Source organism: Pseudoliparis swirei, chromosome 4 (assembly GCF_029220125.1).
Source record: "Pseudoliparis swirei isolate HS2019 ecotype Mariana Trench chromosome 4, NWPU_hadal_v1, whole genome shotgun sequence".
NCBI classification, from domain to species: Eukaryota; Metazoa; Chordata; class Actinopteri; order Perciformes; family Liparidae; genus Pseudoliparis; species Pseudoliparis swirei.
This window is the reverse complement of record NC_079391.1, coordinates 10312263-10334220: the sequence shown is the minus strand read 5'-3', so window position 1 is coordinate 10334220 and position 21958 is coordinate 10312263. Positions and strand designations below refer to the sequence as shown.

General features: G+C 39.3%; 3 protein-coding genes across 3 annotated transcripts; all 3 read left to right on the top strand.

Moving 5' to 3' along the window:
- The first annotated feature begins 102 nt into the window (after positions 1–102).
- Positions 103–4055, top strand: mvda (mevalonate (diphospho) decarboxylase a). Its single transcript, XM_056412789.1, has 10 exons — positions 103–264; positions 472–542; positions 891–1005; positions 1112–1258; positions 1408–1607; positions 1853–1927; positions 2064–2282; positions 2700–2815; positions 2962–3070; positions 3438–4055. The coding sequence occupies exons 1-10, from the start codon at positions 189–191 to the stop codon at positions 3516–3518; spliced, it is 1209 nt and encodes a 402-aa protein (XP_056268764.1). The 5' UTR covers positions 103–188; the 3' UTR covers positions 3519–4055.
- Positions 4056–4502: 447 nt separating this feature from the next.
- LOC130192745 (cytochrome b-245 light chain) lies at positions 4503–7449 on the top strand. The gene is made up of 6 exons (XM_056412879.1): positions 4503–4646; positions 4989–5058; positions 5623–5697; positions 5810–5893; positions 6004–6085; positions 6481–7449. The coding sequence occupies exons 1-6, from the start codon at positions 4589–4591 to the stop codon at positions 6664–6666; spliced, it is 555 nt and encodes a 184-aa protein (XP_056268854.1). The 5' UTR covers positions 4503–4588; the 3' UTR covers positions 6667–7449.
- Positions 7450–8614: 1165 nt separating this feature from the next.
- Positions 8615–21958, top strand: tcf25 (transcription factor 25 (basic helix-loop-helix)). Its single transcript, XM_056412976.1, has 18 exons — positions 8615–8909; positions 9973–10119; positions 10240–10311; positions 10570–10694; positions 11369–11434; positions 11541–11623; positions 12057–12187; positions 12626–12725; positions 13868–13961; positions 14091–14183; positions 14704–14809; positions 15910–16069; positions 16238–16325; positions 16513–16671; positions 16761–16848; positions 18892–18971; positions 19123–19198; positions 20804–21958. Exons 1-18 carry the CDS (start codon positions 8709–8711, stop codon positions 20966–20968), a joined length of 2034 nt encoding a protein of 677 aa, XP_056268951.1. The 5' UTR covers positions 8615–8708; the 3' UTR covers positions 20969–21958.

Sequence of the window (21958 nt, the reverse complement as noted above, 5' to 3'; positions counted from 1 at the left end):
GGTCGCTTGGTTAGCCACATGTTCAAGACCAGCCAATCGGGGAACACAACGAGGAAAAGCTATTGTAAGGTTGTAGAGCGTTAGCTTAACAGTACCCGCTGAACACGAGAGGATCCTGGTAAAGTATACTTCAAAGTATACAGGTACAATCTTATATATATTACAAACGTCTGTTTACATAAAGAGCCATGCCTGGGAATAGGATGGATAAATCAAAGACAGTTACATGCACCGCTCCTGTGAACATAGCTGTCATCAAATACTGTAAGTATCTCCTCGACTTATGTGTATCCTTGTGTCCTAGGTGTGCAGCTTTAGGAAGCAAAGATAACTAACGTTAACTCCTGTCTTATCGACGATGATACATGTGTTATGGTGTGGTAACTTGGACTGAATAGTCTGCATTAAATTGGTGCATTCAGTGTCGGGCATATTAATATTGTTTCACCTTGTGTACAACGTACTTCCTAGGGGGGAAGCGAAATGAAGAATTAATTCTCCCCATTAACTCCTCGTTGAGCGTCACGTTGCATCAAGACCAGGTATTTAAGTCAGCAGCATTGTCATCAGACTATGAAGCTTGTGTCTGTCTTCTCAAAGTGGTGTTGCTTCTGTTCTGTCTGTTCTCCTGCCATCATGTAGAGACTCCATTAATACATATTAAAAAGAGACTAACTTATATTTGCTTCTCATGGCATGGTTATTAGAACCGCTAGTTTTATTGAGGGTGTTCAGCCATGAAATAAATTGATACACTATTTATATTTCATAAATGATGTCATATATGATGTGCAGATGTTCAGGCTTACATTTCTAATATGGCTTTGATTTAGTGATACAATAGCTGTGATTTCATATACATCCACCTTGTCTTCCTCCTTTTTGTTCAGCTGAAAACTACCACAACAGTTGCAACCAGCAGCTCATTTCTGGAAGATCGAATATGGCTAAATGGCAAAGAGGAGGACATAACCCATCCTCGACTACAGTCCTGTCTAAGAGAGAGTGAGTCCTGTCTGTTTTAGTTCTTCTGAAAAATCAGAGAGGACAAAAATTCATTATTAGTGAGAGAGTTGAGGCCCCATGTAATTTTTCTGTGTTCTGTTCTTAGTTCGACGACTTGCAAGGAAGAGGCGTAATGACGGGCACCCTGCTTTGGATTCAATGGGTTTCTCTCACAAAGTCCACATCTGCTCTGTTAACGACTTCCCCACTGCTGCCGGGCTCGCCTCCTCTGCTGCTGGATTCGCTTGTCTAGGTGTGTGTGTGTGTGTACCACACTAGAGCACTCATTTTATTGAACACTCAATTGCGTGGTGTTCATCTTAGAATACAAACTATATTCGTCTGTGTCATTTCGATTTTTCATAGTCTCCTCTGCTCCCTTTTTTTATTATTGTGTCGCAGTCTACACTCTTTCCCGCGTGTTTGACGTGGAGGGGGAGTTGTCTGGGATTGCTCGACAAGGCTCTGGGAGCGCATGCCGTAGTATGTATGGGGGGTTTGTCCAGTGGATCATGGGACAGCGAGACGATGGCAAGGACAGTCTAGCCCAACAGGTGGCCCCAGAGACTCATTGGCCTGAGCTCAGAGTCCTCGTATTAGTGGTAGGTCAGTGTGTGTGTGTGTGTGTGTGTTTGAGAGAGCGACTGATAGAATGATGGGAGTCAGTTATGTCTTGGCACTTTTGTGCTCTATTGTGAAAGTCACATGCTATTTTTTACTTCTAGAAATGACTGCATTTTGTGCAACATGTATTGCAAGCGTCTTTACCAGTACACAAAATGCACACTAAAGTTGAAAATAGTAACAAAAAAGGTAATATCACATGTAATTAATGCTTTTTTTATAGGCCAGTGCTGAGAAGAAGCCAGTGGGCAGCACTTCTGGGATGCAAACCAGTGTAGAAACAAGCCGTCTCTTAAAGGTACTCGCATTTCCTTACATTATTCAGTTTACTTACATTAATGTCAATCTGTTAAAAGTGGAGCTTATTTAAAATTACAGTGAGTTCAAAGCTTATGCATTGTTACTTACACTATTAATCTTTTCTGTGTGTGTAGCACCGGGCTGAGTCTGTGGTCCCGGGCCGGATGGTAGAGATGATTGAAGCCGTGCAAACGAAGGACTTTGCTGCATTTGCTGAGCTAACCATGAAGGACAGTAACCAGTTCCATGCTACCTGCCTTGACACATACCCACCTATCTTCTACCTCAGCAGTGTGTCTCAACAGGTCATCAGCTTGGTGCATCGGTATAACAGACACTACGGGGAGACGAGGGTGAGGAGCTTTCTGAGACCGAGCAGAACCATTGATGTCGTACACCTCTTTGTCTAGTGTTGGACAGCTGTGTATTTACATAATGCATTATTACACAACAATAAAGAAAGACAAATAAATGTTAGCTTTGATGGATTAAGAGTTCCAGTTCATAATGAAATACAGTAATAAATGGAGATTTGAACGTTAAAATCAATTTTAAATGGTGTAGTAAATGAGCAAACGCATATACATTACAAAACATACTGTACCTTAAAAGTTCTTCAGACCATTTGTCTGTGACAGTTTCTGTGTCTTTATAAATGTGCCTTACTTCGCGCAGCGGAATTTCTGAAATGTTGTAACGAAGATGTGAAACTTGTGGGGTGGTTTTCACTCTCTTTATATGACGGCTGCAGTCTCCCTGTTCCCCTCTAGGTGGCCTACACGTTTGACGCTGGTCCCAACGCTGTGATCTACATGCTCCAGCAGCATGTTCCTGAGTTTGTTCAGGCAGTTCAACATTTCTTCCCCCCAGAGAGCAATGGAGGACAGTGAGTTGACAGTTAATAGACTAACTATATTTAGCTCTGACAAATACTGCTGACAAACAACACCCCAAATAATCTGGTTCCCACTGTTTACTTGTTTGTTTGCTTCAGTCAAAATTCGTCATTGATTGTTTCTTTCTTTTCTGCAGGTTTGTAAAGGGTCTTCCAGTTAATCATGTAGCTCTGTCGGAGGAGCTGAGACGGAGTATTGGTCAAGAGCCATTACCAAAGGGAATAAGCTACGTTATTAGTACTAAGGTACACACATATGTCACCACTCTGTAGCTCAGTTGTTTTATCAGTTTACTTTATTAACACCTGGAATTCAATGTTATCTGTTTTATGTTTTAAATGTCTTGATGTGTGTGTATATATTAAGGAAAAAGCAGAAAGATGTGTCTCTTACATAAATATTGTGTTGCACTACTTTAGTTGGTGATTGTGGCGCATAGTGTGACAACAAGTAGTTTCTCTGCTTCACTGATGTGATATTAAAGAGTTTATTTGACCTTCATTCACTTTTAGACTTTATTAGAAGAAGAACGTTTGTACATGTTAACACACAGACAAACTTCCTGAAGATGAGTTCTATTGTATAATGATCTTTTCTTGTTTTGTGTTCAAGGTTGGACCAGGCCCCTGTGTTGTGGAGGATCCCACTCAGCATCTACTCGGATCTGATGGGTTGCCGAAGGAAACTGTGTGATGGCCTGCAGCCAAAAAATTGACAAAGTTCCAGGAAGCAATAATGAAGCCAACTCTGCAGAGCTAAAAATGTGCATTCGTCATAAAGATCCAAATCTTTACAAATCCCATGCAACACCACACCTTCCTTACCATTGTGGAATGTGAATAAGTCTCTCTTCATTATCAAATGGTAATAACCTCCCTATCTCTTAATTGGTCATTTCTCAGTATATATCTACAGATGTATAGATGTTTTAGAGGTGTTTCCCTCACTGATTCAGTCGTAGACGCCCTGGACTAGTAAAGACATGGACACACTGGCATTGCTCAAGGGCACTGTCTGTGTGCTCTTGAGCAACAAACTGAACCATGAATTCAGTTCAGTACTGCAGCTGACCTTGTGTGCTCTGTCCATGCTTGTGCCTTTGAGAATTTTAAATGAACTCTATAATTATGTTTTCTTTGTAATCTTGCGAAAACCTAATTTCAGGCCTACGTTAAATACTTAATGTCAATTGTATTCTGTAAAATTAATTAAAATGTATTTTTGTCAATATTGCTGTCTCTTTTTTTTGTCTTTTGCCACTTCTAAAATCAAGCTTTTGTCGAATTATTTTAGTTTTGGTCAGGGACAGATGCAATCAAATGTCTTACTTTAAAAGCAGACATTTTTAGAATGAAAGCATGTGCTTTAAAAATCACTTATGAGTCCATTAGAAATCTGAGATAATTCCTTTATCAATAGCAACAATCAAACGTATTATGTGTTTATAAACGTTAAACCGAACGACTTACTGAAAACGGACAAGAATTCGCATGAGCTACATATGTAATTTAAGTTCTCAAACTGCACCTGCTCTAAATATTTTCACCTGCTCGGTGACTTTGATTGGTCCTCTCCGCTGGTCTACTCCACTATCCGGAAGTGACGTCTGAAAGGGGGATCGGCTCACTTACGCCCGCCTGTACACACACACGCACACCTCACTTTTTGTAAATACTTGTTCTTCCTTGTAGAAACAATCAGAGCTGTGAGTCGCTTCCTTGTGAGTTGCAGTAGTTTGCAGAGAGGCTGCTGAAGGGAACGCCATGGGGAAGATCGAGTGGGCGATGTGGGCCAATGAGCAGGCTCTGGTCGCAGGACTCAGTGAGTACAGCATGTTTTAGTTGAAAATAAAACACTTTAAAGTGAGTTTCATAGAAAGTATTGTGTGATTAACTTTAAATGAGCAATTCTGATCAAAATAATATTTTTACAGAAAATTCTGTTTTTTAACTTTACATTACTTCCTTGAACAAATCATGCTGCATAATTGTATGTGTTTATATTAATGTCACAGCAATTACAACTTTATTATCATCACACATCAGTAAATTGAAGTCTTTTAATAGCAAATAAAAATGTTTTTCAAAGTCAAAGGGATGCATGGCGTTTCTCTGAGTGGATTAATAAAAAGTATGATTTTAACTTCCTGCTTCCTTCTTTCAGTTCTCCTCACTGGAGGCATTGTTGGGGTGGCTGGAACGTTCAGAGGCTGGGAGTTTGCTGCATATGCTATGTATCCTTCATACTAAAACCAGGATGATTGAGTTTAAAAGAAGTGTTGAACACTCAAGTTGTCTCTTTGTGAAAATGTTCACAATTCAATTTCCTGAGTCCCACTTCAATGACCGACTATTGTGACTTTGACATTTCTTTACCAACACGTGCAGAAGAAAAGTTTTAGTACACTGTGCACTTTACTTTAGAAACAATGGCATGCTCATTATTATAATAAATCACAAAGCCTGAAATAACAGTGAAAGAGTCAATTAAAGCCACTTCCAGTATTTACTTTTGCACATATTTAACCAGTATGTCTCAAGTAGGTTTGCCTCCATTTGGATACATCAATCAATATCGTTTTTCATTGGTGAAATCCCTTTTTTTCATCTGTCTTTCTTCCCATATTCCTCCATTCTTTCCTTTTTATATCCGAAACAATCAGTCCCACCATCATTCTCAATATCACTGAACCTGCTAACGGCCACAGATGTTCATTTAAATGAGCTTTGATGTCCTGTCATAGTTATTATGTGATGAGTGAACCTTGTCAGATGAAACGGCCTTGACAGATAACTAGTGCTGCCGGGGTGTTTGTGTGTCTACTGGAGTATCCCAGAAGCAAGAGAGCCAAAGGTACGAGTGTGGAGAGAACGTAAGTGGTGCCTTTTTCCTTAAAAAAAAATAAAAATACATATACATATTTGAATGGAGTCATTATTTCTAGTGGAGCTTATTGCTAAGTCCTGTTTCTTGTTTCTCCTCAGTGGACAGTATTGCTTCACTATATGTGTGAAATCCTTTGGGCCAGTGACCAGGAACTACTATGTCAGAGCATTTATATATGCTGCGTGAGTTAATTATGACAGACACGTTTTCTTGCCTGACTGCATTCCTTTCTTCATCTCCAAAACAATAGAGGAAACACTTGTCTTTATTGTTTTTTGTCTGTCTTTCTTAGAATCTGTGTACCTGGAGGTTTCATACTCGCAACTGTCCTCGGATGTGTCTGCCTCGGCATTGCCAGCATTATCTACCTCGTGGTAAGTTTTCTGCTTGTTCCACATGAATCTCTACTCATAGCAGGTAACATGTAATAACGTTGTTAGATGAGTCAGGAAGTGGACAGTTGACTGAAACAAGGAAATTGCAACAAGGAAGAGATCGTTTCATTACTGGTTCCTCTGTTGAGACATGGCACTCTTATTATGACATCTGATCCATTAGGGGCGTGCCTGAAATCTTCAAAAGTACTCGATAAAGTTACCAAAGTCATGAAGTGTGGCTCACGCTGTACAGTTTCTTAATTTAATCATGCATACCACTATGAGTTTTTTTGTATCCTGCCATTACTGTTGTTGAGATTTGAACACTCTGTTTCAGGCATGCTTAACTTGATCTTGTTGACTTGTTTTCCATGTCCTCTTCTTACTTATAGGCAGCTATCCGAGGTGAACAGTGGGAGCCCATTCTTCCGAGGAAGGAGGTCAGCCGAGAGTTAAAGGACGGCGTTAAGAATCCTCCCCAGAATCCACCACCAAGACCTCCTCCTGAGACGCGGAGGAAACGCGTTGATGACCTTGAGGGAGCAACCTATGACAACCCCATCCCTGTTAGCGAGTAACTAACCAGCTCACTGCCCCGTCCTCTGGACCCTTTCCCCTGTCCGCCAGAGAGCTTAGTACAGTTAAACCTATCAACAGCAGTCACAGTGGTGCAGCACTATCTCATCCTAGACAAACGATTAGTTTTCTGAAGTCAAGTGAAGTGACGTGACATGTTGGGTCCAAGCCTTCTTACCTGTGGAGAAATACTGTACCTTGAGAGAGAACATTGAACATTTTTCTGAACTAGAATTGAGAATTCAATGGAGGATGTATGAAGTGAATTCAACTTTTGAAAAGAAAAAGAAAACCTACAACATAAATCAAATGTAAATGCTTCAGCTGCTAAGAGGGAACGACTGTTCTTAGTTTGTACTCTAGGTTGAATGCACTTATTGTAAGTCGCTTTGGATAAAAGCGTCTGCTCAATGACATGTAATGTAATGTAATATTTACAAAAGTTTGTCAAGTCAAAAGATTGTAGGTGATGTACTGCTTTTCTAAAAGTGCAAACCGATACCTGTTTACTGTGTTGCATCCACTGTATTGTGTTGTTAGCATTGATCCTACAATATATTGTAGTATGTACTTACACTCTGTTCTTAACCCCTGTGTATTTGTGTATTTGTGTATTTCTTGAGATCAATTGAACACAATCCTGAAAGGACAACATAACGATGTTTGCTCGGATTAAATTTACATATTGGGTTTTGGCTGTATCCGGCTGATTATATTGGGCATTTATCATTATTTAGTTGTTTGTAATTTGATGTCTTATAAATAAATGCCTTGTGTGCCTTGAATCAGGATCTATCATGGTTATTTTAAGAAAGGACATTAGCAACTTCCGCCTTTTTGCAAACACGCTGCATTTCAATACACCAGAAATTCCCTTTCTCACCTCACGTGTTTCTTTTCTCTTTGTTGGCTTATGATGGAGTGTGTGACTCATTTATTCATCTGGCTGGTTGCCCGACAAGTACTGCACGTATTGATGTTGTTTTTGTTGCTCACAGATGATCTGTTCACCAGCTGTAGTCTGTGTGCATACCACAGAGGTGCAATGAAACTTCCCCATTTCTATTTGTGTGGCTGTAATAGACCTTTAATATACTGCACTTGTTGGATTTAAAGTATTATTATTTTATGTGTATGCTTCTAACAAATACTTTAAGGTAATTATTATGTAGTTTCTTGTATGAAATCAGTGTTCTTATTTCATTTACTTTTTATTTGTAATCATCAATGCTGCCATTTCCTGCTGCATTAGAAAACAGCAAAGAGACTGAGTTCATTCGCAGTAACTCAGTATGAGTTTCAGAGTTTTAGTCAAAGTGAGGCAAAACAATTATACAGCACAAGTCATACAATAAAGTCCATTTCCATAAGATACACAATTAAGGTGCAGGCCATTTAGAATGAAAAATGTGAACACTCATAAACTAAATAAAGTTAAAGAAAAGAATCTCAGCCATCAACAGAGGTGATTACAGGACTATATGTAGTAAGAAAACAACTTTTTATACCTCCTGTTATTATTTCTTATGATCAGACCTATGTTTTAACTGCTTGTGCCAATTGTTTACATCATGGTCTTTATATGAGTCAATCGCTGGCATTGTGTATTTCCTACTCTACATATTGCTTGACAGTATTTTGCACCTTATCCTCTAATAATGTGTTTGTCTTCCTTATGTATCACCTGCATTCTACTTTTCCGATTTGGCATATACGTTTTGTTTTTTTATTATCTTGGTCCTCAAAAATATTGTTACAAACTAACATTGACGCATTTACAATGATCATCAATGTAACTGGACCCCTGGACGCTCCATAAAAGTGGATGGGAAATAAATAATCCGTGATGCAATTTCCATCTGTCCTGTAGAGGGCAGTAACGGCCTGGAGGGTTGAAACGTTTAGGAGAAAGAAGAAGAAGAAGAAAAGGAAACCAATAGAATTGACCCTTATTGCATCGGCTTGTTGTGTCTGTTAGCTAACGCGTAACTACTTTGATCGCGGCTACTTCTCTGACGTGTATGTGTTGTATGAGCAGTGGACAATGTCGACCCGGGCTCTGCGGAGGCTTAAAGGGAAGCAGCGGGGCCAGGAGGCCCTGGACCTCGGGGATCTAACTTTGGGTGACAGCTCGGAGGAGCAGCTGGACTCTGCGGATGTTTTTCCTCCGTCTAATCGCAAAGACAGCAGCCGAAAGGCAAAGAAAAACAAGGCTCAGAAAAACATCAGCAACATTTATGAATTGGTAAGCAGACTGTGTGGTCGGCCGAACATGTTACTTTGGCCGTGTGGCCGCGGTGTGTTTTCTCCCTGCGTACATGCACCTCGCTACCTCAAGCTAGCCGTGTGTCGTCAACGTTAGCTCGTTTCTCGGCTCATTGAAACAGACCGATTTTATTCCGGTTTAAAGTATGTTAACATTATGTTGATCCGAAGTAGACTACTACACCGACCTGAAGAAAACACCGACACGAAGAATCCAGTGTTCTGGACAACAGCCATGTTTACTAGCCGTTAAATCACACACGACCAAAATGGACATCTGCGCATGATGCAACTATATTTAAAGTTTCAGACACTTATCTTAATTTTGTGTTGTTTATCAAATTGTGGACACATGTGACATGTTCTTGTATATAAATTGAATTTGATTGTGAACTCGTACAGGCCTCGCCTCAGATAGAGATAATAATCATGTAGTTACGTAAACACGTGAATTAAAATGTAGAACGAGTGAGTGAGATGTAGTTAATGTTTAACTGTACAAAACAAAGAAGAAACTTCGACAAGTGAAATTGAAAGTGGATCTCTTGTGTTTGTAAAGCAAAGTGTCACTGTAAATCAAGACATCACGCAGTTATATCAAACTAATATTTATTTTATATTAACTTTATGCCGTGTCAAAATCCTAATCATAAAATGCATGTTTCACTTCATTTTTAATATTAAAAGTTGTGACAGGTTTACCAGCATCTTAGGTTGTAGATCTATTATGTATCGCAACATCATGCTAATTTAATGGGTGACTTTTTTGTACCATCAAGTTTAAGTACTGCACACCTCTACACTTACTATTATTCAAGCTTCAAAAATCCATAAGCTGTGGTTCACATTGAGTTTGCATATCCTTTTTCTTGTCACCTTGAACACACACATCTATGTTTAATGGTTGTAAGTAACCATGTCATGGTTTCATTGTCTTGATCTTGGACTTTTTTTTGCGCTGTTCCAAGTAGCTTTGGAGCTTTTAAGGATTTGTAGCACCTGCTGTACCCAACACTCTCTTGCGAATGTCACATGTTTACCAGATTGGTGACGCAGACAATGAAGCAGAGAACATCTCACCTGACGAGGAGGTAGAAAAGCCAGATGGAAATAAAACAAATTGCTCTGAGAAAAATGATGTCAGAGAATCGGAGGAACCAGATGAAAAGCCAGAGGAAACTTCTACAAAGGTAGAACAAGCAAAGCGTGAAGAAAGATGTCTTTCTGTGATCACGAGATTTTACTTCAACAATATTATTCTGATCGAGTCTTTGCCGATATTAAACTGTAACCTCTCTTGTCTTTAACAGCCTTTGTCTGGAGACAGAGTTAAAAAGAAGAAGAAAAAGAAAAAGACAAAAGTGACGACAGAAGACGGACAGGTAATTGTATTTCATAGGGCTTCTTCTCTGGCAGGATATTAAATACAACAAACCAATTCATAGAATTTATGACAACCTAATTAATATTTTGCATTCAGAACATGACATGACATATTTTTTGTGATAATCACATTGTCTTACACGGCCAGAAATGAAACGCCAACAATACAGAACTGTAGCTTCTTTAGCCTTTCTAACACCAATAAAATATTGTCTCACCCTTTTTTCTTTCTTTTTCTTTTCCTAAATTAACCCCAGGAGGCTGTACCAAACGATAATATTGATTTATTGCTGCAAAATCTGGAGCAATCCAATGGTCTGAGTTTACAAAATGAGGATTGCAGCGGCTCTGACAGAAGATCCGTGCTGCATGTGGAGCACAGGTGAGGAGACTAACATCTCATGGGGACAAAATAGTCGGATCAAATAGTTTTTCACCACCCAGACTTGGTTACAGAAGTATTAATTTGTATATTTACCTGAACACGACAACACTCTGTATTACTGTATTAGTCCATTAGTTAGTGTGTTGAATACATTTAAGCTGGGTCAAAATAAACACAATTATATTTGAATATGTTCATAGAATAGTAGTACTGAAAAAGCCCCTGACCAGTGCACAGCCGACTTGGCAGTCTTCAGTTCAGTAGCCTCACTTATTATGTACATTTCTGTGGTTCCTCATTGGGACCATGTGATGGTGCAAGAAAAAAACAACTATTTGTCGGCCGATTGTCTCAGGGATGCGCTGCATTGAATCAACACAGAATTCTAGTGAACAGGATTGGGTGCCCCACTGGTATGATCACTTACTTAATCTAGCCTTTCCCATGTCAACCTTTTGTTCAGTATACCAGTCAATTTTTAATGTTGCTCAAAGATCAAACAGAAATGTCATCACAGTTCTGACTATCCAGTAGTCGAGCGCAGACATGGACCGACGCATCTAAAATATCTAAATCAAACAACTCCTATTTTTTCTTTGGAACGTGTATCCTCAGCGGCCCATTTAGTCATTTAGCCTGTTCATATTTTAATATTTGTGTCAATTCATCAGGAACCTCAACCCAGAGACGGAGCTGAAGAGATATTTTGGGGCTCGAGCTGTTCAGGGGGATCAAAGGTAAAAAGAGTAGTGAAAAGGTTTTTGAGGCTTTAAATGCCCATATGCCGTCTGTATGTATGCAGGGTTTTCGTTTGCTTATTTTTACAGATGTTTTTCTTGACAGATCTCGACAGAGAAACCGACAGTTTCACCGAAGCACCTGGATGACAAATCCTAAGGAGAGCTGGCCTCGTTTCAGCCGCCCAGGTCGGCTTTCCCTGCTGTTCATCTGAAATATATTCTGTTGCTTTTTCAAATGTATCATTTCTGGCGTAAAATTATGTTTTGTTGTTTGCCAAGTTTAATGACGTTTCTCTTTGTTGAGCTGTCTATAAACTGTAGAATAATACACTAGAAAGATACATGTATACATTATATATTCTTTTTATACCACTTGACTACTGCTTTTCTTTTCATGTGTGTAAAAATAATATACTTTTGGGTTCGTGGTCCTGATATTAATTCACCAAAACTCATGCATAAGAGACATTTTTTACACAATATCTTTTGCGAAAACTCATCTGCAATGTACTCTTGCTTCTTTAATTCCATTACTGTGACTTAAATATATATTCACGATATACCACCCTTGTCTCTTTCTTCGTGTTGTAGTTCTGAACTCTGTTTAATGCCTCCAAAGGAATCTCAATGACCCTACTGCAGTCAAAGGAAGGCGTTCAGTACTTCACCTTTGAGCACGGTCGGCAGTACCAACAAGTCCAGTTCAAGTTCCTGGATGCTGTCGAGTCCATGGACCCCAACAACATTGTGGTGAAGAACTTTACTCTCTGCTCTGCTCTTTGGTGTCAGTGTATTGATGTTGCCAGGGGTGCATAGAGCTATCAGTGTTAAAGTGTTATAGGATAGCAGGAATGGTCATGAAACATTGCACAGACAATGTTTTTTATTCTAAGCTTTTCAACTCCTGACTCGGCATGAAACAATCTTCTTGAATCCTCGTCAGTATTCAAAAAATCAACAACTGCAGTTAAAGTAACCTTGTTCAAAGCCGTCTCGGACCGCTCTGTGTACCAAAAACTTGAGAAGAGAAGTCCGAGTTTAGTCCCAACGAGCACTGGAAAAATAAAATGTCCATTCACTGAGTGTAAAGGTGTGCTCTCCACGTCTCTTGTGACCCATGTTTTCTTCTCCCATTTAAAGCATTTGTTCTATTCTGACTTTGTTTGTGACTTTTCTCTTTCTCTCCAGGCGTTGCTTCAGCTTAACCCCTACCATATCGATTCCTTGCTGCAGCTCTCTGATGTTTGCCGCATACAGGAGGATCAGGAGATGGCCAGGGACCTCATCGGTGAGAGTCGTGTTTCTTCTGTAAATCACATCCATTTCAAACTAAAGACTGTAGATGTCTTTGGATCGCTGCAACGACCCAGATACCAAAACATAAAGTAGAATGTGATTCAGAGCAAACCATTGATGCCGGTTAGAGGCAGACTGGAACTATTTGTTGTATTACGTGTATTGCGATGATTACTTCCTACATTTTAAGCTATTATCAAATGGTAAACCTAAACCAACTTGTTTATAGCTCCTTCTGTTAACATTTAATGCTCGAGAAATGTTGACAAATACATGAAATGACATAATTAGGCTTTCCAAGTCCAGGTTTGTTTTTAACCCTGGCTAAGAGCACCACACATAAACAGTATATTTTTATATATATCTTAATTATTAATTTGCTCCAAACAGGGATGCTTCTTAGATTTGTTTTTTTAGGCGCATTAAAACTGTTTGTCCCTCCAATTTTAGGTATTTCTATGTTATAACAGAGTCAAAATGTTTTGATATTCTTGTTTTTAAATGCATAGTAATTATTGCACCTTACTATCTTCATACAAAATAAGAGGCACATACCAAATACCTGACTGAATAATGTTGTTACTTATTTTGTCTTGTTAGTTTGGAAGCAATATCATGAGTGACAAAATTCCTCGAGCGATTTTGATCAAAGTTGTCCGGTGTTGTTTACAAGCACAATGTATAAATTAGTGGGAACCAGCATCCTTAAAGTAAACGGAGAAATCATCTGAAAAATAAGTTGGGAATTGGTTATTTTAATCAAAATGTTGAGCCATTCTCAAATCTGATATTAGTGTGTCAGTTGCATCAGTGCTAACTTGTTAAAATGATACAATAAGAGCTGTCAAATCGCTGATTCCTCATAGTATACTAAATATTAATGGTTACTTTAGTGTTCTTTTGCAAGCTGTACACCAACAAAACAACAATTGTTTAAAAAAAGTTAAAGTTCCTGCACCAGTCAAAGCACACTTATATTTATTAATATTATGTGTTAAACACAACCTCAGTTGAACTTTAACATAGGAAGTGGTCTTTGGGATGCCGTGGTGTGAAAGAACATAACTGACTGAGCCCAGCACCTGCTACACTGTACAGCTGTGTTCAGTGAATTATGGATTATTTGTTTTCCAGAGAGGGCCATGTACAGCTTTGAGTGCGCCTGTCACCCGTTATTCAGTCTGACGTCAGGTAACAGCAGACTTGATTACCTGCGTACAGAGAACAGGTTGGTAACTTCCCTTTCCTCTCTTCTTTGCTTTTGTGAAGCATCTGCTGGACTTTAGAATATTGTTTATGACTCAAATTGTTATTGAAGGACTCAACAATTGAATGATTGAATTGTGTCTGTATGCAGGGCTTTTTATCTGGCTCTTTATAAGCACATGATGTTCCTGGAAAAGAGAGGATGCCCACGGACGGCATTGGAGTACTGCAAACTTATTCTGAGGTACAGAGGGAAACGCCTGAGCACTGAAAGATGAGTTATAGAGTTAAAGGGAAACAGTATATTTTTATAAGTAATTTTATACAGAAAAATACACATGATTCTCCATGTAAAGGTCGACCAATATCCTAGCTTTTTACCGTCGTACAACCCTGTTTTATTGATGAGATGTTTTTTATAGTCATTTAACCCTCCTGTTACCTTTCGGGTCAATTTGACCCCATTCAATGTTTAATGTCGGTGTTCTTTGGGGTCAATTTGACCCCAGGCTGTTTTTCGCTGTGTCAAACATATCAGAAATATCAACTTTTTTATATATTTAAAGGGCTATTTAGGTAGTCAACAAACAAACATAAAGTACCTCACACTTAAACTTGGGAAACAATATTAATTCTAATAATTTTCTGGAGATTTAATTGCTGGGGTCAAATTGACCCCGAGGGTAAAATATGTTAGTAAATGTGAAGGTAACAGGAGGGTTAAATGTCCTGTTCATTTGATTCTGGTCTTGTCTGCCTCTCAGTTTGGACCCAGATGCTGACCCGCTTTGCATGCTCCTGCTCATTGACTTCCTGACGCTGCGCTCCCGAGAGTACCGGTATCTCCTCCAGTTACATGAGGACTTGGAGGTAAAGTGTGTGTCTGCGTGTCTCTCCCCCAAACAGTTCTTAATCAGCCTCACCGGCCCAAATGCGGACCGGGGCCTGAAGGAGAGAGCACATTGCATCTGTTATGAAGTCCTTACATTGGTTTCCTATTAATTTTAAAGGATGAACAGATTCCGTTGGTCAAAGATCAAAGTCACTGTAATCTCACAAAACATAATTTCTGGCTTTAACGCAAATTAGTTTTTCAGATATCAGTATTGGAAATGTCTCCAATACAGCATAAACTAGAATGGGCACTCGGTAGAGCGCATACCTTCGCATATCACAAGATTGGGCATTGAATTATGAACATTTTGGCATTAGTTGCATGCCAATTGGATAGAAATTTACCGTGCTATGGTAAAAAGAAGATTTTGACCTATCCACGACCTTGACCTTTGACCCGATTGATCCCAAAATCTAATCAAATGGTCCCCAGATAATAACCAATCATCCCACCAATTTTCATGCGATTCGGTTTCAAACTTTTTTGGTTATGCGAATAACACGCATACAAATAAATAAATACACGGCGATCAAAACATAACCTTCCGCATTTTCAATGCGAAGGTAATGATGGATCGGGTAACGGCAATTATGAGAGTCTATGCACCAATTAAATCTTGACTTTTATCACAATATTATAGCATTTATCAACTCATTTGTGCTACACAGGAACAACAACAATGTGTCACTCTACCCGATCTGTATGTCCAGCCGGATTTAGTCTCTTCTGTTATTATACATCCTCCATTCTTTTCTGTCTTCTTTTATTGGGACTGCCCCCTCAAGTCAATTAGTCATTTTTTGTCTACGTGCTTCATGCTGGATGAAACTCATCTCTGGCAAACACAAGATTTAAACTGAAGCTTTTGTGTTATTCTTTGTGGAAAAACTCACTTTATCAGATCTGTCGAATTAAATAAACTAATCGTGTTAGTCAACATAGGTTTTCTTTGTTCGCAGTTCCACATTTTCTCCTTGTCAGTCATCTGTTAAGCCCTTTGTACCACACTAATCTGTATAAAAAGCACTTCACGCTTCATTTATTGACTCAGAAATGCTTTGTTTTTGCATTATAGGTGCACAGAAATCTGTGCCTGCTGCCAAACTTTGCGTTCTCCACTGCACTTTGTCATTTCCATCTCAGTCAGCAGGAAGATGTGGATCCTGAAGAAAGTGAGAAAGACAAACAAAAAGCTGACCAGATGCTGCAGAAAGCTCTCATCATGTTCCCCGGAGGTTAGACTCTCAGTAACTTCTTCACATTGTTTAATAACTCTATAATAAAGTAGGTATTACATGCCATTGTTTAATATCTCTATAATAAAGTAGGGATTACCTGCCATCCACTTCAATGAAGTCAGTGCTGTGTACTTTCACCCACATATGTTCATGTGTTTTCTGCAGTCTTGATTCCCCTGCTGGATCTGTGTACTGTGCAGCCAGACGCCACAGTCAGCTCACATGCCTTTTTTGGCCCAAGGAGCCAGATTGGGTAATGTATGCTTTGTTTGGATCATCATGCAATGTAACCCTTTCTATTAGTGTAACATGCTACCATTTATTATGCAGTAGCTTTGAACTATAACTCATTCTGTCACTACAAACCTTTTCATGGCCGATAACCTATTTGTATACTAATTGTGTATCTATGTCGCTCCCCCTACCCTCTCTGTCCCCAGGCAGCCCCCAGCCCTGGCTGAACTGACTGCTCTGTATGTGGGGAGGACTCACAGCATGTGGAGGGAGACGGCAGTAATGTTTTGGTTGGAAGCGACTGTGAAGGAGGTGTTGCGCCGAGTTGATGCCAAAGATCCGCTGGTAGACGACTGCCAAAACAAGTAAGATCTCATTGAGCTGCTCTGCTGGTTTTCTTCTGTGCAACAATGCTCCATACGTGAGCATAACTCCCATCACTCTGCGTTATCAGAAAGCAGAGGTACAAGTGTGCGCCAAGGAACATCCATCGCCACGTCCTCCTCTCGGAGATCAAAGAAGCCACTGCAAGTCTGCCTCCCGTAAGGAACGATCATCAACCACACTGAAACACAAGTCACTTCACCAGGATCAAAATCATGTCCATTTTCTTATGTACACTAAGGCTTTCCAAATATCCTCAAAGGCCAGATGCGTTTGATTAATTCATAATCACAATACAAGACACGTGGCCTCCCGGAGGTCCCAGTCTGAGATTGTCTTAATGAGGCTTTTGAGATTATTTGAGTGCATGCTCCAAAGTTTCCTAATTTCAAATCAGATTTCTTTAAAAAAAAACATTTGTGGATCTAATTTGAGATGAGTTTACACATATTGCACGTTCAATGATATCGTCTTCAATAAGTCTAACCACACGTTGGCTTTTTAACTTAGATTTTGTGTATTTATTTGTACCGAAAATAGAACACGCTGATAGATAAAACTGTCACTGGTTGGTTTGTCGCATAGTGTTTTTTTCACATACTTTTTCATGTTTTGAAAATATGAAGTGATAGTGCAGTAAATAGATTACATATCATTTAGGTGATGGCAGTGAGGGAGAGTTGACTGTCGAGTGTCACACCGTGGTTCCTTGCAGTCGGGTTCGGGGCTAACATGCAGTTGTTAAAACATGTTTGTAGTTTGGTCGTGGGTGGGAGAGCCTTTCCCTGGAAGGAAAAGTAGTTCTGTTTTGTCAGGGTTGATGTTCAGGTGTTGTGCAAACATCCACTGAGAGATGTCCGTCAGACAGCCAGAGATTCGTGCTGCTATCTGTGTTTTAGATTGGGGAAACAAGAGGATCAGCTAACTTGGGTGTCATCAGCATAGCTATGGTAGGAAAAGCCATGCAAGCGAATGACAGAGCCGAGAGAATTAGTGTACAGAAAGAAGAGCTGGGGACCCAGGACAGAGCCTTGAGGGACCCCACTAGTGAGAGGGCAAGGTTAGGACACAGAACCTCTCCAAGTAACCCGGTAACTACGGTCGTTGAGGTACACAGAGCATTGCTGCTATATTTCTGCAAAGGATCTTCAACAGGCTTTGTATCAATGTAATGTTGTGCAGTTGTTTCCCTATAAAAACTATGAGAGAAAGTTGGTCTCTGCCGAAACATTTTAAGGAACTTCTTAGATCGATATCCATAAAAATTGACGAGTATAAATTGTATTATTTTGAAGTGTGGTATCACAATGAAAAACACTGAAAGGAACACCAATAAGACATAATATGTTATCCTTAACCCTTGTGTTGCCTTAGGGTCATTTTGACCCGATTCAATGTTTCACCCTCCTGTTACCTTTATATTTACTAACATATTTTACCCTTTGGGTTCAATTTGACGCCAGCAATTAAAACCTCCAGAAAATTATTAGAATTAATATTGTTTTCCAAGTTTAAGTGTGAGGCACTTTATGTTTGTTTGTTGACTACCGAAAGAACACCGACATTAAACATTGAATGGGGTCAAATTAATCCTAAATCGGGGGGAGGGTGTAATATTGATTCGGGTCAAAATGACCCTAAGGCAACAGAAGGGTTAAAGATAACCAATATTTACTCATAGAACTTTGACAATGATATGATCTGTACTACACAGAAAATCCTCAAATCCAATGAGGGTTGTATTTGTGATTGCAAAGATGGTTACACTTTGCTCGATATTTGGATCGTGGTCCATGACTTCTACGAATTATTCATACATTCTGTCGTATTCATTGAATATGCTTATGTAAATCTGTAATGTTGTTCATGCTGTACACATGACACATATTGCTTCTGTCCATCCGGGAGAAGATCCTCCTCTGTTGCTCTCCTGAAGGTGTCTTCCCTCTGAAAGGTTTTTTCTATTTTGTGGAAGTTTTTCCTGATCCGATGTGAGGTCCTGGGATAGGGGTGTCATATGTGTACAGATTGGGCTTTATAAAATAAACCGAATTTAATTGAACTTGATCCGACACTTTACTTTAAGAGAGTAGAGTATGATCAATATAATTCTGATCACCTCTCTAGTATTCATGTATCTCTGATCTCATGCCTCCCTGAGCAAATGACTCTAACCTTGTGTATGCGTTTGAAAACCTCAGGAGGCGACCAGTCAGCCTGTGATGGGCTTTGACCCTCTGCCTCCACTGGACTCGGTGATGTCGTACAGCCGGCCAGAGAGGTAATGGAGGACACGTATATCTGTGCACATGAAATCTTATTGCATAGTCATAGAAGATACATATTGTGCTTTACAAACCAGCAGGCTTTATATACGCAATTTGCTTTTACGCTATAATGATATTTTGGTTTGTGTGTGTCTGTGTGTGTAGGCAGCACATTGGTGCAGCCAATGAAAGCACATTGTCGCTGTTTTTCCGGTCTTTGCTGCCAAACTTCAACCTTCAGGTGAGTTCCATGGATCAGGAAAAAAAATAGAGGTCACAGGAAATACTTCTGGCAATGTAATTGTACTTTAATTTTATTGTAAGACTCCAAATATGGTTGTCTTCCATGAATTAAAAAAATAAAGCTTAAAACTGAATTCACGGATGTTATTTATGTAATGTGTTGGTTCTCGGTCATAATTTGTGTATTTGAAGTCCTCAACCTGGAGAGCAAACTGTTGTGATGTCATCCGAAGATGAATCCTGATGCTGCTGCATTGATGTATGACAAACACTTTGTAGGACTCTTCAAAGGAACCCATAATGTGGATGTGGCACATCATGAGAATACCAGCTCTTAGCTCTTTATTCAAATTAAACAATTTTTTTATAAATTAGGTAAAATCACAGTCGGTGACCAATCCACTGTGAGCTGACCTGCTTCGAAGCATGTGACCCTGTTGTTCTAATTTCAACTCAGAATTTACAGTTTTCAAAAGATTCACTTTCAGAAATCCACGAAGAAGCACAGGATACATTGTGTTAACGGTTAGGGATTCTATTCAAATATTACTAAAGTAGTGCTAATTAGTGGCAGGACCCTCCAGGGCTGGTGGAAATGTATGAACTGGTAATAGATCTTATATAACAACTGACCACACTGATGGAATATTTCCCCCAAAGACGCATGATTACCCTCAGGGGATAAAAACGGCTAAATACAAAAGAGGGCTTGTTGCAGTTAACTTTGTCCAACAGTGTCACTGAACAAGACAATAACAATATTCATGAAGTGAAAATGTGTTCCTGGCCTCTTCTTCGCTGTCTGTAAGATTACTGTCATAACACAACAATCTGTACTGGTCCATAATATTTACTGGTGAATAATGCTCAGACTCAAAGGCTACTTGATGTTGGTAAAGGAGTTTGGTGCCGTCAGACCAATCATAGATAAATTTATTCCATGTCCAATCAGGGTGAAAACAAAGGGGCATTGACAATTGAACACTGGTTGAGGGGTTTAACATAGAACAGTGTGTATCATTCCTCTTTTAGTCTACTGCAAAAACAACTTCCGCCATATTAAGATGCATATATCATGTTGACCCAAACAATGAACATCTAGTGGGTCAGCTACACATGCCCAACGTTACCAGATGGGCCTGAGGCGGGTTTCCTTCAGGACAGTTCCATCCATTCTGATCAGGTTATCCATTTATGGAGAGGAAGAGATGTTATATGGATAAAAGAAAGTTAAGACATGGGGAAATGTGCTGCACAGTGCTTCTCTGGTAATGCTGACATAGAGTTAAGTATCTGCCAACATGGTGTGTTATTTTACACAACTTAGATTATACCGGTATTGATCTTTTTTAGTCAGCAAACACATGTTGAATGTTTCATAGGGATTCTTAAAACATACAAATGTATCAGTTTGTGCTGATCGTCTCCATGAACTTGTGTCAGTGATGAATTCCACACGAGTAGGAATGTGACGCAGTCGAGGGTGGTTTATAGAAATAATGTTAGCTTGACAAGGAACAATGCTAAATGCGAACATAGAAAGTACTAAGAGTAGATGTTTGTATTTTAAACTGATCTCGTCATTGTCTCTTTTCGTGATAAGGGTGGACCCAGGCAGGAGGATGACATGGAAGTTGCTCGAGCTGGACAGGAGCTGAACCAGGAAGTGAATCGTCTAATGGTGGCAATGAGGGACATGCTGGCCAACATCCGGTTTCAAGAGCCACCAAGAGAGGACAACCCCTACAGAGATGAAGAGTGGGACTGAGAGGAGGACGACAGAGGTGGAAAGAAGTAATGACATTAAGAAAACTGAAAATATTTAATGGTGTTGGTGGCTAATAATTAAGAAGAGAGGAAGTGAAACAACAGTTAAAAAAAAGAAGCTATTGTCAGTTCTCAGAAAATTAGGAAGGAATATGTGACTTAAAAATGACTCTGGGACAATCTGAACAGAATGAACATTCATAAAATGTCAGTCAGAAAACAGATGGGTTTGTTGGGCTGCATATGATTCTCAAGTTGACTTTTTTTTTGTGATGAATGTTTAGCAGTTTCAACATCTCCAGTCATCGTCAGTGAACCCAGAATGCATTGGGGCTACTCTGGCTTTCAGAGAGTTCACTAACAGTAGACTGATTTATAAAATAAGAGCCACATTGAGATGGATCCTATTTTAAATGAAAGTCCTGTATCACAAATTCAAAATTTAGCTCCGCAGCACTTTAACATGTTTGTTTTTTTTGCCACAGGATAAGAAAAAGTTTCTATTTGCATAACATTGAAACACGTAAAAGACTTTTTTTATAAATACCCTCATCAGACCACAGTGCTTTCCTACCAAAAAGTTTGCTAAAAAGTTTAAAAAATATGACAAGGGTTCGAAAAGACAATAATTACTTGAGTACTAAAAACAATGCTTCAATAAATTGCATTATTTCTGGATCTTTTTCTGAAATTTCATTTTCCATGAACATTAATACATTTGAGTCTTTTTTTCCTGCTAATCTCTAAATTAAAACTTTCACAATGCTGTTATTCTTCTGTTTTATCCAATGAAGAAATATATATTTGATCACATATTAATGTCATTGGAAAACCCCAGTCTGAGATCCGAATTACATTTTCTATTCGCCTGGTTTGGATTCTTGTGTCGGTCTTATCTCTGCTGCAGGATGTCTGTCATGTTCCCTCGCTCAATTCCACTTTTCAGTTTGAGTTGATAAAAACAATAAACCAATAAAACAGTACAACTTTT